Source organism: Osmerus eperlanus, chromosome 3 (genome assembly GCF_963692335.1).
Source record: "Osmerus eperlanus chromosome 3, fOsmEpe2.1, whole genome shotgun sequence".
In the NCBI taxonomy this organism is placed as follows: Eukaryota; Metazoa; Chordata; class Actinopteri; order Osmeriformes; family Osmeridae; genus Osmerus; species Osmerus eperlanus.
This window is the reverse complement of record NC_085020.1, coordinates 5480329-5497644: the sequence shown is the minus strand read 5'-3', so window position 1 is coordinate 5497644 and position 17316 is coordinate 5480329. Positions and strand designations below refer to the sequence as shown.

Here is a 17316-nt window from a genome sequence, read left to right as displayed (position 1 = left end):
CTCTCTAAAGCAAGCGACCTACGATTGTTCAGTAATTTGATTACTCATGCAAATCTCAGGAAGTAGTGCACAGAAATACTGAAATGCGCATTTAACTGACTGACTGTCTTTCCTACTCTAGGCCAAAGATAAGGAGATTAGAGGAACCAAGTTTGTGGTGAGTGGGCTGAAGGAGCTGGGTCTGTACCGGTTCCGAGTGAGAGCAGTGAATGCTGCAGGAGTTGGTGATCCTGGAGATGTTTCTGAAGTCATTGAGGTCAAAGACAGAACAAGTAAGTGACAGTTAAGGTACACAAACGGTAATCGTCCATTTTGCTACATTTTAAAAGTGTAGATCACACAAACACCTTTACAGTATTACATGTTCCATTAGTCACCTATAGTATAGATATACAGTCTAACCTCCTTACCATCTCCTTTTAATTTAGTTCCCCCAGAGGTAGACCTGGACGCCACAGTAAAGGAGAAGATTGTGGTCCATGCTGGTGGAACGATTCGTATCATTGCCTATGTGTCTGGCAAGCCGGTTCCAGAGATCACTTGGAACCGTGATAACACGGATCTGCCTAAAGAGGCAGCTGTGGAGACCACATCCATCAGCTCTGCGTTGGTCATTAAGAACTGCAGGAGACACCACCAGGGCATCTACACACTGACTGCAAAGAATGAAGGAGGCGAAAGGAAAAAGGCTGTTATTGTGGAAGTGTTGGGTAAGTGGACACAGTATATATATTTTATTTTTTTATAGACTGTAGTATGTAAACAGTACATGTTTGATGTATCCTGATAGGATAATGTTAAGTGTGAAAGAAGAGTTTAACTACCTTTTTAAATTTATGTTTAATACCACGAGACAGAATGAAAGTATGTTGATCAGTGATAAATAATTGGCTGAATTATACTTAACTCATGTTACTATTTGTCTCCTAGATGTTCCTGGCCCAGTGGGTCTGCCCTTCTGTGGAGAAAATCTCACCACTGACTCTTGCAAGCTGACGTGGTCTTCCCCTGCGGACGACGGTGGCTCTGCCATCACCAACTACATAATTGAGAAGAGAGAGTCAGACCGTATGGGCTATACCTCTGTCTCCTACACTGTTACCCGCCACAATGCTGTGGTCCAGGGTCTGCTGGATCTTAAAGGCTACTTCTTCAGAATTGCTGCTGAGAATATCATTGGAATGGGTCCTTTCATCGAAACAGACAAAATGGTCCTCATTAAAGATCCCATCTGTGAGTTCCTCAACCATTACGCAATAGGTGTATTTCCTGTGAAATTTAATATGGATCATTTGTTCAACGGTGTCAATGTTGTGTTTGTTCACCAGCGGTCCCTGAGCGTCCTGAGGATCTGGAAGTCACATCTATCAAGAAGGACTCCATTAGCGTTGCCTGGAGACCGCCCAAGTACGATGGTGGTGCTGAGGTCACCAGCTACGTGCTGGAGGCTCGTCTGATCGGAAAGGACAACTTTTCACGCATTTCAGAGGACCCGCTGATGGACAGAAAGTTCGCCTACGTGGGGTTGAAGGAAGCCTCCACCCATGAGTTCCGCGTTAGCGCAGTGAACCAGGTTGGTCAGGGCAAGCCCTCCTTCTGCACCAAGCCCATCACTTGCAAGGACGAACTTGGTAAGTTGCAATGGACAACTGTGTTACACTTATAATATACTGAATAATAGAAGTTAAAACATCCTTACAATTATAAATGTGAAATATTTCGGAAATGTAAAATCCACAACAACAATTGACCATGTCTTTGTCCCTCACCAGAACCTCCAACTCTGGACCTCGACTTCAGAGACAAAACTATTGTGCGTGTTGGAGATGCTTGCACTCTTCAGGGTCGTTACACAGGCAAGCCAGCACCCACCATCACCTGGACCAAGAACGATGAGGAGCTAAAGGCTGAGGATGACGTCTCCCTCACCAACACCACAAGGACCTTGTGCCTGACCATCGGCAAGGCTAAGCGTGAACACAGTGGCAAGTACACTGTAGCTGTGGAGAACATCACTGGAATACGCAAGGGATTCTGCAACGTCACAGTTGTTGGTAAGTCACTAAAGCTGGCAGGGTTCAGGTATTTGATATGCCTATTTGGGTCTCTACTTTCCTTAATCTTGATTACTCGAGAATGAACATCACATTTGAGATATGGGTGGTTGATTAGTCCTTCCTTGGTTCCTCAGATCGGCCCCAGCCTCCAGAGGGCCCGGTCGTGTTTGACGAGGTATACAGGAACTACATGGTGATCTCCTGGAACCCTCCTCTGGATGACGGCGGCTGTCCTATCTCCACCTACATTGTGGAAAAGAGAGACACCAACAGAGACCTGTGGATGCCTGTTACATCATCATGTACCAGGACCTCTTGTAAGGTTCCCAAGCTGATTGAGGGACGAGATTACATCATCAGGATCTGCGCTCAAAACATCTACGGCATCAGCAACCCACTGCTGTCTGCTGAGACAAAGGCTAAGGATGTCTTCAGTAAGTTAGCAGATTTCATAAGAGTGGACATGGGGAGATATTTGATATTAGTTTTTTTATTTTAACCACCAAAATAACCATCTGTTTTCTTTCAATTTTCCCCATCTCAGAGGTTCCAGATGCTCCTACACAGCCTGTAGTGAAGGAGATGTTCAAGGACACTGCCTTGCTGACCTGGATCCCCCCTGCAGTTGATGGTGGCAAGCCCATCACCAACTATGTCGTTGAGAGGAAGGAGACAATGTCCACTAGGTGGATACGTGCTGGCAAGGACCGCATATTCCCCACACCAGAGTACTGGGTGCCAGACCTCCTCCCGGGATGTGAATATGAGTTCCGTGTCATGGCAGAAAACGTTGTTGGAGTTGGCGATCCTAGCCCTTCGTCTAAACCTATCTTCGCTAAAGATCCAATTGGTAAGTGACATTTTAGACTCCTTAATTTCACGCAGAATTTTCCCGTTTGAAAAATTCTAAACAGTCTTATTGTTTCATCACTCCACAGTGATTCCAAGCCCACCAGTGCTCCCTGAGGCCATAGACAATACCAAGGAGTCTGTCACTTTGTCCTGGCAACCTCCTAAGGACTGCGGCAGGGGAAAGATCTTCGGTTACTTGTTGGAGTTCCAGAAAGCTGGAGATGAGGATTGGCAAAAAGTTAACCAAACTCCAGATTCCTGCCAGGAGACCAAGTTCAAGGTGATCAACCTGGAAGATGGGTCCCTGTACCGCTTCAGAGTGACGGCTGTGAATGCAGCTGGAGAGTCTGAAGCAGCATACGTCAAAGAGCCAGTCAGAGCAATGGACAGGCTTGGTGAGTCATTTTGTTTTTCATATTTATATCATAACATGGGTTCTTTTATGGTATCTGTCATAATAGTATTTCGTATTCACTAGTGGAGCATTTTGTTAAAATTCGCATCCTTTGCAGAACCCCCGGAGCTCCTCCTTGATGCTGGTATGGCCCGTGAGATCAAGGCCATGGCAGGAACCCACATCAGCCTGATTGCTGGCATCAAGGGTATCCCCTTCCCCAAGGTCACCTGGAAGAAGAATGAGGCAGACGTGCCTCCCAGGTCTGAGATTGAGGTCAACCAGACAGGAACCAAGCTGCAGATGCGTTACTGCAACCGTGATGACTGTGGTGACTACACCCTAACTGTTGAAAACGCAGCTGGCTCCAAGACTGCCACCTGCACCGTGCTTGTCCTGGGTAAGCCTCTGACTGACTCGATGAGAAAGAGATTCCAGGGAGATCTGGACCTACAATTTCAACAAGCATAACAATTATTTTTTAATAAAAAAATGTCTTTGCACTCCTTTAGACAAACCTGGCCCTATCCAGCACCTGAGGATCTCTGAGGTGAGGAGCGACTCTGCCTACATCTCCTGGAAGGACCCAGAAGACAATGGTGGAGCTCGAATCACCAACTTTGTGGTGGAGAAGAAGGATGCAGCAGCCCCACAGTGGGTGCCTGTGTGCTCCTCCTCGAAGAAGCGCAGCATGATGGCCAAACATCTGATGGAGGGCACCTCCTATTTCTTCCGTGTGGCCGCTGAGAATCAGTTTGGCAGGAGTGAATACATTGAAACCACCAAAGCTGTCAAGGCCATGAACCCTCTCTGTGAGTATCGGAGCATACAGGCCAAAATGTATTGTAAGGTAAATGACCAGTGTAATATCCCTTCTGTATTTTCATATAACCAACTTGAACTATGTTGTGTTTGTGTCTCCTCAGTCCCACCTGGACCACCAAAGGACTTGCATCATGTTGATGTGGACAAGACAGAGGTGTGGTTGGTTTGGAACTGGCCAGATCGCAATGGTGGAAGCGACATCTCAGGCTTCCTGGTTGAGTACCAAGAGGAAGGAGAGAGAGACTGGATTATCTTCAAGAATGTCAGCATCCCTGAGAGTCATGTGACTGGTTTAGAGGAAGGAAAGACCTACAGGTTCCGTGTTAGAGCAGAGAATGCCGTCGGCTTGAGCAGGCCTGACACCACTCTACCCGTCCTCTGCCAGGAGAAACTGGGTAAGATATACTGTTCAAAACACATGTGATTTGATGAATTAGTCCTGTTATATGCTTTTACAGAGTTTGAAATAGCATCGTAATGTCATATAACTGTCTTGTGTGTCTAAAATTGGTATGTCTATATTTTACAGTGGCTCCTATTGTTGAGATGGATGCCAAGCTTATTGAGGGCATTATTGTGAAGGCAGGAACCACAATCAGACTCCCAGCCATAATGAGAGGTATTCCGGTACCTACTGCCAAATGGTCAATTGATGGAACAGAGATCACCACAGAGGGCAACATCAAGGTTGACACTGACAACTTCTCCACTGTCCTGAGTGTCAATGAATGCACTAGAAACCACACTGGCATCTATCTCCTGACTGTGTCCAACCCAGCTGGTACCAAGACCCTCGCTCCGAATGTGACTGTTTTGGATGTGCCTGCTGCTCCCATTGGACCAGTTAACATCCTGGAGGTAACCCCTGATTCCATGGAGATTGACTGGCGTCCACCTAAGGATGATGGTGGAAGTCCTGTCATAAATTACATTGTTGAGAAGAGAGAGTCTAAGAAGGAGACGTGGGGAGGTGTGAGCTCTGGCAGCACAGCCACCCAGCTTAAGATAACCCGTCTGCAGAAGGGGGTTGAGTATGTGGTGCGTATCCGTGCAGAAAACAAGATAGGGATTGGTGCACCTCTTGAGAGTGCACCAACTGTTGCACAGCACTCGTTTGAGGCACCTGCACATCCAGGCAAACCAAACACATCAGACATAGCAGAGGATGCTGTGACTGTGGGTTGGACCATGCCACTATGTGATGGTGGTAGTCCCATCAGTGGATACATCATCGAGCGTCGACACAAGGGTGGAAAATGGATCCGTGTCAACAAGACTCCATGCAAGGATCTTAGATACAGAGTACTGGGGCTCTTCGAGGGAAATGAATATGAGTTCAGAGTTTTCGCTGAAAACATTACTGGTTACAGTGGACCGTCTCCTTCCTCAGACCCATGCAAACCATGTCGTCCAATCACAGTCCCTGGACCTCCAGTTAACCCTAGAGTCAAGGACTACAGCAAGTCAAATGCAGAGCTGGTTTGGATTAAGCCAAACAAAGACGGAGGCAGTCCCATCCTGGGCTACATTGTTGAAATACAGAAAGCTGGTGCACCTGAGTGGGAGAAAGTGAACAAGGATGATAACATTAAACTGTGTGCCTACACAGTGAAAGGTCTGGAAGAGGGCCTAGAATATAGATTCCGTGTCAGGGCCTGCAACATGATAGGAGATGGAGAATCAAGAGACATCCCTGAATCCGTTGTTGCACAGGATATTCTCATCCCTCCAGAGATTGAAATGGATGCTACATGCCGTGACCGTCTGACTGTCCGTGTCGGACACAACATTAACATTATTGGCTATGTGAAAGCCAGACCTGACCCTGAGATCACCTGGAAGAAGGGCGAGACTGTGCTGGAGACGGAGAAGCGCACAACTGTTATTCTCAACTTACCTGTTGTTCAACTGAAAATCAAAGAGGCAACTAGGGGAGACCACGGCAAATACATTCTGAGGGCCAACAACTATAGTGGTGAGGCCGAAGCTACAATCACTGTGAATGTTCTGGACAGGCCTGGACACTGTCAGAACCTAAAGTCAACATATGTGACCAAATCATCTTGCATGGTAAACTGGGATAACCCTGAGGACAATGGAGGCTCGGAGATCACCAATTACATTGTTGAATGTCGTGAACCCAGCCAGAGGTTGTGGTCCATGATCTCCTCAGATTGCTCAAACCGCATGGTTAAAGCCAAACTTTTGGAGGGCCATGAGTATTTGTTCCGTGTTTGTGCTGCAAACAAATGTGGCCTCGGACCAACCACTGAGACAAAAATACCAATCCTCGCTATTGACCCCATTGAGAAGCCTGGCGAGCCAGAGAACTTCCACATTACTGACATCGGAAAGAACCATGTTTTCCTGAAATGGAGAAAACCCGACTATGATGGAGGTAGCCCCAACATTTCATACAACCTGGAATTTAAGACTAAAGATGCCGAACAATGGGAAGAATTGAACCCTGATCTTCTCACTAGCACATTTTTCATGGCTGACAAATGCACAGAAAAACAGATTTATCAGTTCAGAGTGCAGACTTGCAATGAGGGTGGAGAGAGCGCCTGGGTAAAGACTGGAGATGTTCTTGTGAAGGAGGATATTCAGAAACCCGTGCTTGACATGAAGATGGTTGGCACTCTTGTGGTGAAGGCTGGTGATTCCATCAGGTTTGAAGCAGGCCTGAGAGGAAAGCCTCAGCCTGAGGTGAAATGGGCAAAAGACAGGTCCACAGGAGACAACCCCAGGATCACCATAGAAACTGGCGCAGACTACTCCAAATTCCTTATGATCAAAGCTAAGCGCTCAGATACTGGAAAGTATGTGGCCACTGCTACCAACTCTGCAGGAACATTCACTGCATATGCTTCTGTCAATGTTCTTGACATCCCTGGAGCCGTGAGGGATCTGAAGGTATCAGGTATCTCTGTAGACAAGTGCAGAGTGGTCTGGGATCCCCCAGAGGATGACGGCGGATGTGAGGTCGACAGCTACATTCTGGAGAAATGTGAGACCAGGAGAATGGTCTGGTCCACCTACTCTGCCTCAGTCGTCACCAACTACTGCAACGTCACTCGCCTGGTGGAAGGAAACGAGTACATCTTCAGAGTGAGAGCAGAGAACAAGATGGGAACCGGTCCAGCTATTGAGAGCAAAAACGTCACTGCCAGGACTCAGTTCAACAGGCCTGGTCCCCCCGAGGCACCTGAGGTCACCAAGATTGGCAAGGAGGAGATGACTGTGGTTTGGGCTCCTCCTGAGAATGACGGTGGCAAGTCCATCACAGGCTACATCCTGGAGAGGAAAGAGAAAAGAGCTGTTAAGTGGGTCCCAGTTACCAAGAGTCCCATCTCTGAGAGACGCTTGAAAGTGACCAAATTGATCCCTAATCATGAGTACCAGTTCCGTGTCAAAGCAGAAAATGAGGTTGGACTGGGAGATCCAAGCAAACCATGCAGACCAGTGGCAGCCAAAGATCCAATTGGTATGTTTTCAAAATACTGTATATGTTGTATTCATTATTCATAGGTATACAAATTGTACAACAACATTTTTTTCCCCCTTTTTTCAATCCAGAACCCCCTGGTCCTCCTGGCAGTCTGAAGGTTGCAGACAGCACCAGGACGTCCATTACCTTGGGCTGGGTCAAGCCTATGTACGACGGTGGAGCTCCCATCATTGGCTACATGGTTGAGATGAGAATCAAGAGTGAAATTGACCCTGAAAAGCCAGATGAAGGATGGAAGAAGTGCAATACTGGTGGGCAGCTGGTGCTTACCGAGTTTTCCATTCAGAGTCTGGATGAAAAGAAGGAATACGAGTTCAGAGTTTCTGCTCAGAACCAGGTCGGTATGGGCCGTCCTGCTACGCTAAAGGAAGCTGCTTCTCCCAAAGAGGTTCTGGGTAAGACATGGTTTCAGTTGATTGTATTTGATCTTGCAGAATCTCCATTGTTATGTTTGAATTATTGTATATCATTTTAAACTAATCTGATTCCTGCGCCTCCTGTTTCTTACCTGCAGAGGCCCCAGAAATCGACCTAGATGCCAGTCTGAGGAAGGGCTTCTCTGTTAGGGCAGGCTGTCCAATCAGACTGTTTGCCACAATCAGAGGCAGACCTTCCCCCAAGGTGACCTGGAAAAAGATTGGGGTCGACAACGTCGTGAGAAGAGGTCATGTGGACCAGATTGATACCATGTCCTTCCTTGTCATCCCTGAGAGCACACGGGATGACTCTGGCAGATACTCTCTGACTCTGTCTAACTCTGCTGGGGAGAAGGCCGTATTTGTCCGTGTGAAAGTACTTGGTAAGTTACTGATCAATTGGTTTCCTAAAAGCAATAGGCTTTTCAATGAATGATGTGAATGAAAACTTGTTTTAGTCCTTACAGTGTCAAAACATATACAGGGAATATTGCACATTGAATTTGTTCAGCTATGGAGGAGGTGTTCCTTTTCTTTTGCTGTTAGTTGGATTCTTTATTGACAAAACCTAATCTAATACACAGATACCCCTGGTCCTGTTGGAGGCCTGGAGGGTACTGATGTCACCAAGACGTCTTGTCAACTGGCCTGGTTACCCCCTGATAATGATGGTGGCAGCCCCATTCTGAATTACATGGTTGAGAAACGTGAAGTTGACAGGAAGACATGGACGAATATCATCAATGACCTGAGGAAAACAAGTTTCAAAATCACCAGTCTCACACCAGGCATTGAATACTACTTCCGAGTTATGGCTGTGAATAAGTATGGCATTGGCGTTCCACAAGACTCTCCCAAGTCTTATCTGGCAGTTGATCCTATCAGTAAGTGTTATATCATATCTTGCATTCCCACAAATGCAGGAGATGTTGTCACCTTCTGTCCCTCAAACAAACAATACTAAACAAATAGTAATAGCCTGTAGTTTCATTTAGTTTTCCTCGTTTTTCTCTTGCTTCACACACCTATGATTGTTACAGGTGAGCCTGACCCACCCAAGAAGATGGATGTGTTGGACATTACCAAGAACAGTGCCACTCTGGGCTGGCTGAAGCCTCTAAGAGATGGAGGAGCCAAGATTAATGGATACGTTGTAGACTACCAAGAGGACGGCCAGCCTGAAGATAAATGGACACCATACTCTGTGGTCAAAGATATGACAATTGTGGTGGTTGGACTGAAGGAAAGCACAAAATACAAATTCAGGGTCGCAGCCAGAAACTCAGTTGGGGTCAGTCTTGCCAGAGAGGCTGAGGGAATCTTTGAGATCAAGGAACAGCTGTGTAAGTAACTTGTTTCCATTAAAATAGTTCACTGAATAACAATAATAAAAAAAAAGAAATGTCATAACTGTTGATTGAATACAAACTTTTTTTTCTTATTGTTTTTAGTGCCCCCGAAGATCATCATGCCAGATATCATCACAGCACGTGCAGGAACAAAAATGGTGATCGAAGCCATAGTGTCTGGAAAACCTCCACCATTCTGTAAATGGAAACAAGGAAATGAGGATGTGCTGACATCTGACCGCCTGTCTGTGCAAAAAACCACAACCACCTGTATGCTGATGATCAAGAATATCACCAGGCAGGACAGTGGTTACTACAGTCTGTCTGCTGAAAACAGCACAGCCAGGATCAACCAGATCCTTAGAGTGGTCGTCATGGGTATGTTTAATTTAAAAAGCTGTCACTCATATCAAAATTAAGGGTGTTCTGACCAAATAAGCACATTTCCAGATAACAGAGAATTATTGAATTGTACTTATCCTTCTTCACTGTTAAAGTGATACCCATTAAGGAACTGTGTTATACTATTCCCTCTACCAGACATTCCTGGGCCACCTGAAGGTCCTATTGAGATTAGTGAGTGCGACATCGATGCCTGCACCCTCCTGTGGAACGCCCCTGCAGAGGATGGTGGCACCAACATTACCAACTACATTATAGAGAAGTGTGATGTATCCAGAGGAGATTGGTTGACTGTTTCTGCTTCCTGCACTAAGACCAGTTTCAGGGTGACCAAGCTCACCCCTGGAAAGGAGTACAGCTTCAGAGTCCGTGCTGAGAACAGGTTTGGCATCTCTGAGCCTATCTACTCAGAGAAGTGGATCGCCAGATATTCCTTTGGTGAGTCTTAATAAATTATAATAAATTATGTCACAAAGACATAAAACTGGAAGAGCATGCACATTATATTTAGATTATGGTGCTAATTTGACTGCATTTTCCTATTCCAGACCCTCCAAGTGAGCCAAGGAATCTCACCATCAAAAAGATCAACAAAGACTTTGTGATCTTGAACTGGGAGAAGCCATCAAGTGACGGTGGCAGCCCCTTGACTGGCTACTGCATCGAGCGCAAGGAAAGGAACAGCCTGCTGTGGGTGAAGGCTAACGAGTCAGTAATCCGTTCTTTGGAGTACACCTGCTTCGGCCTGATCGAGGGTCTGGAGTACACCTTCAGAGTGTCAGCTCTGAACCAAGCTGGCCAGGGCAAACCTTGCAAACAGTCAGAGTTTATCACCGCAAGAACTGCAGTTGGTAAGTCCACACTAGTAAAAAAAATGTACAATACTAATGAAAAATGCTACAAGTTGCAGTTATCAGACGGTGACTGAGAGCCATATTTTGTTCTCGTTTAGATGCACCTGGCAAGCCCGAGGCCATGGATGTTACCAACAACTCAGTCTCTTTGGTCTGGAGTCGTCCCAGACATGATGGAGGCAGCAAACTGATTGGTTACTATGTTGAGTTCATGAAAATCCCAGGGGAAACATGGACTCGCTGCAATGCCAACTGCCAGAATGTCCAGAAGGAGGACTATGTGGTGACAGGGCTGGAGGAAGGAATGCAGTACCAGTTTAGAATCTTTGCCAAGACTGCCATCAACATAAGTTCACCCTCTGAACTCTCAGACCTCATCCCTGTGTTTGCTGAAAATGGTAAAGCATACAAACTCCCAAATGATCTCGGGCTTTGAAAAAATTATATTTATATATTTTTTCTCTAGGACTGTGCATGCTCCTTTTACTTCGACATTCAAATATTCAACTACAATGTTTGTGGTGATGGGACAGTGTGATATCATGGTATTGGTTTTGTTTGTTCAGTTCCACCTAGAATTGACAGTGGCATCAACATGAAGAACTTAATTGTGGTGAAAGCTGGAGCCAATGTCTGTCTGGATGCTGAGGTGTTTGGTAAGCCCCCACCCAAGGTCAGCTGGCAGAGGGATGGTGCCCCCCTGGCCATAGTAGAGGGCATGAAAAGGACCCAGAAGAGACATGTGCACCTCCTGGAGCTTTTCTGTGTCAGCCGAAAGGAGTCTGGAGACTACACTATCCATGCTGAAAATATTAACGGATCCAAGTTTGCAAGCATTAAGCTAAAAGTTCTCGGTAGGTAAAACTAGTAAACATATGCCATATTTAGATGAAAGATTATATTTAAATGAACTAAAAATCTCTATATTTCTGACTTGTGTTATTTATTATAATTAGTAACAACAAATCAATCTATTTTCCTCAGACAAACCAGGCCCTCCTGCCTCAATTAAGATCGGCAAGGTGTTTGCTGACCGTGTCAAACTGAGGTGGGAACCCCCAGTGGCAGATGGTGGGTCAGAGATCACCAACTATATCGTTGAGAAACGAGAGACCAGCAGAGCAAACTGGGCCCTGGTGTCCTCCAACATCCACGGCCAGCTCACAGACTGCACCGTAGAGAAACTTATAGAAGGTCACGAGTACCAGTTCCGTGTGAGTGCTGAGAACCAGTATGGCATTGGAGACCCAATCATGACTGACCCTGTCATGTCCAAGAACCCATATGGTAGGTTCCAACTGATCCGTATTTGTACAGTTATAACAATGTTATAATAATATAATATTGTAAATATTATACAATATAATAATGTTACAATTAATTAAGTAATAAAAAAAAAATCTTCCTTTATGTGTGTTTAAATATAGATGTCCCTGGACCTTGCGATCCTCCAGTCATCACCAATATCACTAGGGACCACATGACTGTGAGTTGGAAGGCTCCTGCTGATGATGGTCGTGCTACTATATTGGGTTACATGCTGGAGAAGCGTGAGTCTACTGAACTTACCTGGGCTAAGGTTAACCGCAAACCAGCGATTGACAGGACTATCAAGGCTGGTGGTCTGACAGAGGGTTCAGAGTACGAATTCAGAGTCATCGCCATAAACAAAGCCGGTCTTGGAAAACCCAGTGATGCATCCAATGCTGCCCTTGCGGTGGATCCTGTATGTAAGTAAAATCCAGTGAATAATGACTTTGGCTCTCATTCAGGAATTTAAAGTTAATAGAGTTAATCATCTACCTCAGATAATTCAACATTTTAATGTTACTCTTGTCTTGAAACTATGCAGACCCTCCTGGACCCCCTGCCTTCCCCAAGGTGGTTGACACAACCCACAGCTCTATCAGCCTGAGCTGGACAAAGCCCGCCTATGACGGGGGCTGTGAAATCATTGGCTACCTGGTGGAGTGTAAGAGAGTTGAGGCTGAAGACTGGAACAAGTGCAACGTTCCCCAGAAACTCAAGGAAACCAAGTTACTGGTTACGGGTCTCATGGATAGTACTGAGTACCAGTTCCGTGTAACAGCCGTGAACAAGATTGGTTACAGTGAGCCCAGCGACGTCCCCGGCAACCACACGCCTAAGGATATCCTAAGTATGTAATGAATACGAAACATATTATTTTAATATGATTCACTAATATTGTACGTTGTTTTTTTCTGCAAGTGCCAGAAAATGGCCTGAAAAGTGCTCCTCGTCATCCATAATGTTGAGAGATTTCAATTTTGTGTTGTGCTTCTTAGTTGCTCCTGAGGCAGAACTTGATGCAGATCTTCGCAAAGCACTGGTCCTCCGTGCTGGTGTCACCATGAGACTTTACGTTCCTCTGAGGGGACGTCCTGCTCCCAAGGTCACCTGGTCCAAGGTGGATGCCAACCTGAAGGATAGACAGGGACTTATGATCAAGACCTCTGAATGGGATACTATGATGTACATTGAAGATATAAACAGATATGACGCTGGAAAATATGTTCTGGCACTGGAGAACAGCAGTGGATCAAAGTCTTACACTATTGTTGTGAAGGTTCTAGGTATGATTTTCTGGTGGCTTCAGAAATTATGAGATAAACCCACCACTAGATCAAGCTACTATAATCCAGAATCTCACTTTATGTCTTTTTTACAGATTCACCTGGACCACCCCTTAATCTGATTGTAAAGGAGACCTCCAGGAGTCATGCCTGCATCACCTGGGATGCCCCTCAGATTGACGGAGGAAGCCCAGTAAAGAGCTATGTTGTTGAGAAACGTTTAGCAGAGAGAAAGGCATGGACTTGTGTTGCTGCAGAAAGCCCCAAGTCCTCCTTCAGGATCACCAATCTTGAGGCAGGTCAAGCCTACTGTTTCAGAGTTCTGGCTGAGAATGCTTATGGCATTGGAGATGGTTGTGAGACTGCAGGCATGGTCAGAGCCTCAGGTAAGAGTTTTTTTTTGCAGTATAAATTTGTGTGTTTTCAAAGACCTGCTTGATGACATACCTTTAAGTGGACATCATTGAGCAATAATAAGTGTATATGATATCCGTGCTACAGAACAACCTGGGCCAGTGATGGACTTCAAGCCACACCTCATCACTAAAAACTCCTGCACCCTGGGTTGGAAGAGACCTGTCAGTGACGGAGGAAGTCATGTCACTGCCTACGTATTGGAGGTGAATGAGGGAGAGGACAAGTGGAAGCAGCTCATAAAGTCCAAGACCCCCACACATAGTGTGACTGATTTGGAGGAAGGGAAGGAGTACACCTATAGAGTCAAGGCAGTCAATGAATCTGGAGAGGGCCCACCCACCGATATTGTGGTGCTGGCTAAAGACCAGATAGGTAAGTGCTATAAGACAAGGATTTTGCATTTTTTCATAATTGAATTTTGTCCTGTCTAGTACGAAATAAGAATGTTGAAATATGCTTTATATCAATTTAAACATTGGACATAAATATTTGCTTTGATAGCATTGAGGATAGCATTGATTAACCTGCACTACCTTATTTTTAGTTCTGCCGGACTGTGACTTGAGCGCCTTGCCTGACCTGTGTTATGTGGCAAAGGAGGGGAGCACCATCCGTATCCACATCCCTGTCATTGGAAAGCCCACTCCCTCCGTCCTGTGGAAGAAGGGTGACCTCACCTTAGGTGATAGTGGCAGGATGTCTGTGGAGACATCTGGTGGCATAACCACCCTGCTCATCCGTGATTGCCAGAGAGGAGATGCTGAACAGTACACCATCAATGTGAGGAACAGTGGAGGAGTCAAAGATTGTAAGATTAAACTCAAGGTGGTGGGAAAACCAGGAATACCAACAGGACCAGTCAAATTTGATGAGATCACTGCTGATGGCATCAATCTGGAGTGGGGTCCACCAAAGGATGATGGCGGTTCGGAGGTATCCAACTACATCGTGGAAAAGAGGAGGACCACAGACAGCAAGTGGGCTACTGTTGCCTCAGCTATCCAGAAAAACGCCATGAGAGTCACCAGACTTCATGATGGCATTGAGTACATCTTCAGAGTATTTGCAGAGAACAAATATGGAATTGGAGAGTGTCTCAGATCTGACCCAGTGATCGCTCAGCATCCATTTAGTAAGCTTTTAGATATATTTAGAAACAAATGACCCCTGATAAACTATGATAAAAATTAATTAATGATGATAAAATACACTGATACTGATCACTCATTTGAATAACTTCCCTCTATACTAGATGTGCCTGAAGCTCCAGCTCCTCCTGAGATTGCAAGCATTCGTCACGAGTCAGCCATTCTGACCTGGGAGGATCCTAAAGACACTGGAGGCTCCCCTATTACTGGTAAACACATACAGTAGAAACCATGTTATTGTTGTTGTGTAGCAGTAGTCCTAGCAGTATTTACCATAGTACTGTAAGACACACCTAAACTGCTCTGTGTTGTCTGCAGGATATCATGTTGAATTCAAGGAAAGGAACAGTTTGATGTGGAAGAGAGCCTCGAAGACCCCACTGAGGGCGAAGGATTTCAGAGTGACTGGCTTGATTGAGGGACTAGAGTATGAATTTAGAGTGATGGCCATGAATATGGCTGGGCTAGGAAAGGCAAGCAGGACCACTGAACCCATGGTTGCTCTGGATCCCATTGGTAAGTCCCAATTTACTGATCACATCAACAAAAAGATATTGTCACAAGTGTCTTGATATATTATCTATCATCAATCTGATTTCCACTTGTAGATCCTCCTGGCAAACCTGATGTGATAAACGTGACAAGAAGCAGTGTAACACTAATGTGGACTCCCCCCAAGTATGATGGAGGACATAAGCTGACTGGTTACATTGTGGAGAAACTGGAGGCGGGAGAGAAGGCCTGGATGAAGGCCAACCATGTCAACATTCAGGGCTGTGCTTTCACTGCAACAGATCTCATAGAGGGCTCAAGCTTGGAATTCAGAATAAGAGCAAAGAATGCAGCTGGTGCTATCAGCGCTCCCTCTGAGCAGACTGACACCTTGGTGTGCAAGGACGAATATGGTAAATTGAAAAAGTATTTTACCTGGCATGCATAGAATTATTGCCCATGAACCACTTGCTTGTAGTTTGGCCTATATATAAAACGCAAGGGCTTGGTGATTAACAGAGCTTGATTAGATCCCTTCTTATAACACTTGTCAAATAAAACTATCGCTACAAAAATAACTTGTAATGACATTTCAACAGCATACATTCTGCATGGATTTATTAAATTAACCCTTGTGTTATCTTCGGGTCATTCTGACCCATCAGTCATTGTGACCCACCGTCGTATTGCGACAAATTTACCGTATACAAAAACAAAGTGAAGCATTTTCTTTTAACCGTTGGGCTGTCTCAGACCCCCCACATTGCAAAGGTTAAAAGAAAATAATTTTTATTTGTTTTTGTATTGGGTAAAATTGGGTAAACACAACGATGGTTCATTATGAACCTTTGGGTCATATGACCCGAAGGCAGCACAATCTTAAGGACATGGGAACTCATTTATTTTCTGTATTTACAACTCACAGAGCCACCAACTATCACCATTGACCCTGAGATGAAGGAAGGCGTGTCTGTCAGAGCCGGTGGCACCATTGTGGTATGTGCTGCCAGCATCCTCGGAAAACCTCCACCCACCACTGTGTGGTCCAAGGCTGGAAGAGAGTTTAAGAATTCAGATACAGTCCAGATCACCAGTACTCCTACATCTTCCACACTGGCTATTAAGTATGCCAGCAGGAAGAACACTGGAGAGTACACCATCACAGCCAGCAACCCCTTCGGTATTAAGGAAGAACATATTAAGGTCAAGGTTTTGGATATTCCTGGACCTCCAGGCCCCATTGAAGCCAGCAGCGTTTCTTCTGAGAAGTGTACATTGACCTGGTTGCCACCAGATGAGGATGGCGGTTGCACCATCAAGTCTTACAGTCTTGAGAAGAGAGAGACAAGTCGTCTACTTTGGACAAAACTGGCTGAAAACATAATGGACTGCAGATATGTTGCAAGCAAGCTGATTAAGGGCAATGAGTACATCTTCCGTGTGTCAGCTGTGAATCAGTATGGCACTGGTGATAGTTCTCTGTCCGGCCCAGTCAAAATGGTTGATAGCTTTGGTAAGTTGGAATATGTTGTCTATAGGGTTTGTGTTATAACTCTTGACTTCAAGTTAAAGCCTGACATGTTACTTGCCATCATCATTTAACACTATTCACACAAATATGACACTATTTAAATCAATGTTTCTTACTGAGATGTGCTTGTCTGTTCCTCTAGGCCCACCAGGCCCACCCTCAACACCAGAAGTCGACAATGTGAGCAGGAATGCTGTTACCATTTCATGGAAGAGACCAGTAGTGGATGGCGGAAGTGACATTAGAGGTTACAGTGTAGAAAGGAAAGAGAGAAAGGGTATGAGATGGGTGAGAGCTTGTAAGAAGACCGTCTCTGATCTCCGCTACAAGATCCAAGGCCTAAGTGAGGGAGTTGAGTATGAGTTCAGAGTGACAGCAGAGAACAAAGCTGGCTTCGGAGTGCCCAGTGAGCCATGTCAGCCTGTAATGACCAAGGACATTGTCTGTAAGTAAAAAGCTGTCTATTCTATTATA

At 45.4% G+C, this 17316-nt stretch overlaps 1 protein-coding gene across 1 annotated transcript in view; it reads left to right on the top strand.

The window, feature by feature from the left end:
- The window catches only part of LOC134016980 (titin-like), a 154155-nt gene that overhangs the window by 93718 nt on the left and 43121 nt on the right, over positions 1–17316 (top strand). The window contains exons 147-179 of the mRNA XM_062456226.1: positions 122–272; positions 429–710; positions 931–1233; positions 1329–1631; positions 1773–2054; positions 2192–2491; positions 2602–2907; positions 2996–3304; positions 3422–3703; positions 3816–4115; positions 4230–4523; positions 4658–7615; positions 7708–8034; positions 8154–8438; positions 8640–8939; positions 9096–9398; positions 9507–9782; positions 9945–10244; positions 10355–10657; positions 10759–11058; positions 11227–11514; positions 11645–11947; positions 12088–12390; positions 12513–12818; positions 12967–13254; positions 13350–13640; positions 13756–14043; positions 14216–14803; positions 14924–15028; positions 15138–15335; positions 15428–15724; positions 16237–16824; positions 16985–17287. Coding sequence (XP_062312210.1) covers positions 122–272; positions 429–710; positions 931–1233; positions 1329–1631; positions 1773–2054; positions 2192–2491; positions 2602–2907; positions 2996–3304; positions 3422–3703; positions 3816–4115; positions 4230–4523; positions 4658–7615; positions 7708–8034; positions 8154–8438; positions 8640–8939; positions 9096–9398; positions 9507–9782; positions 9945–10244; positions 10355–10657; positions 10759–11058; positions 11227–11514; positions 11645–11947; positions 12088–12390; positions 12513–12818; positions 12967–13254; positions 13350–13640; positions 13756–14043; positions 14216–14803; positions 14924–15028; positions 15138–15335; positions 15428–15724; positions 16237–16824; positions 16985–17287 — 12610 coding nt within the window. The remainder of the gene's footprint in view (positions 1–121; positions 273–428; positions 711–930; positions 1234–1328; positions 1632–1772; positions 2055–2191; positions 2492–2601; positions 2908–2995; positions 3305–3421; positions 3704–3815; positions 4116–4229; positions 4524–4657; positions 7616–7707; positions 8035–8153; positions 8439–8639; positions 8940–9095; positions 9399–9506; positions 9783–9944; positions 10245–10354; positions 10658–10758; positions 11059–11226; positions 11515–11644; positions 11948–12087; positions 12391–12512; positions 12819–12966; positions 13255–13349; positions 13641–13755; positions 14044–14215; positions 14804–14923; positions 15029–15137; positions 15336–15427; positions 15725–16236; positions 16825–16984; positions 17288–17316) is intronic.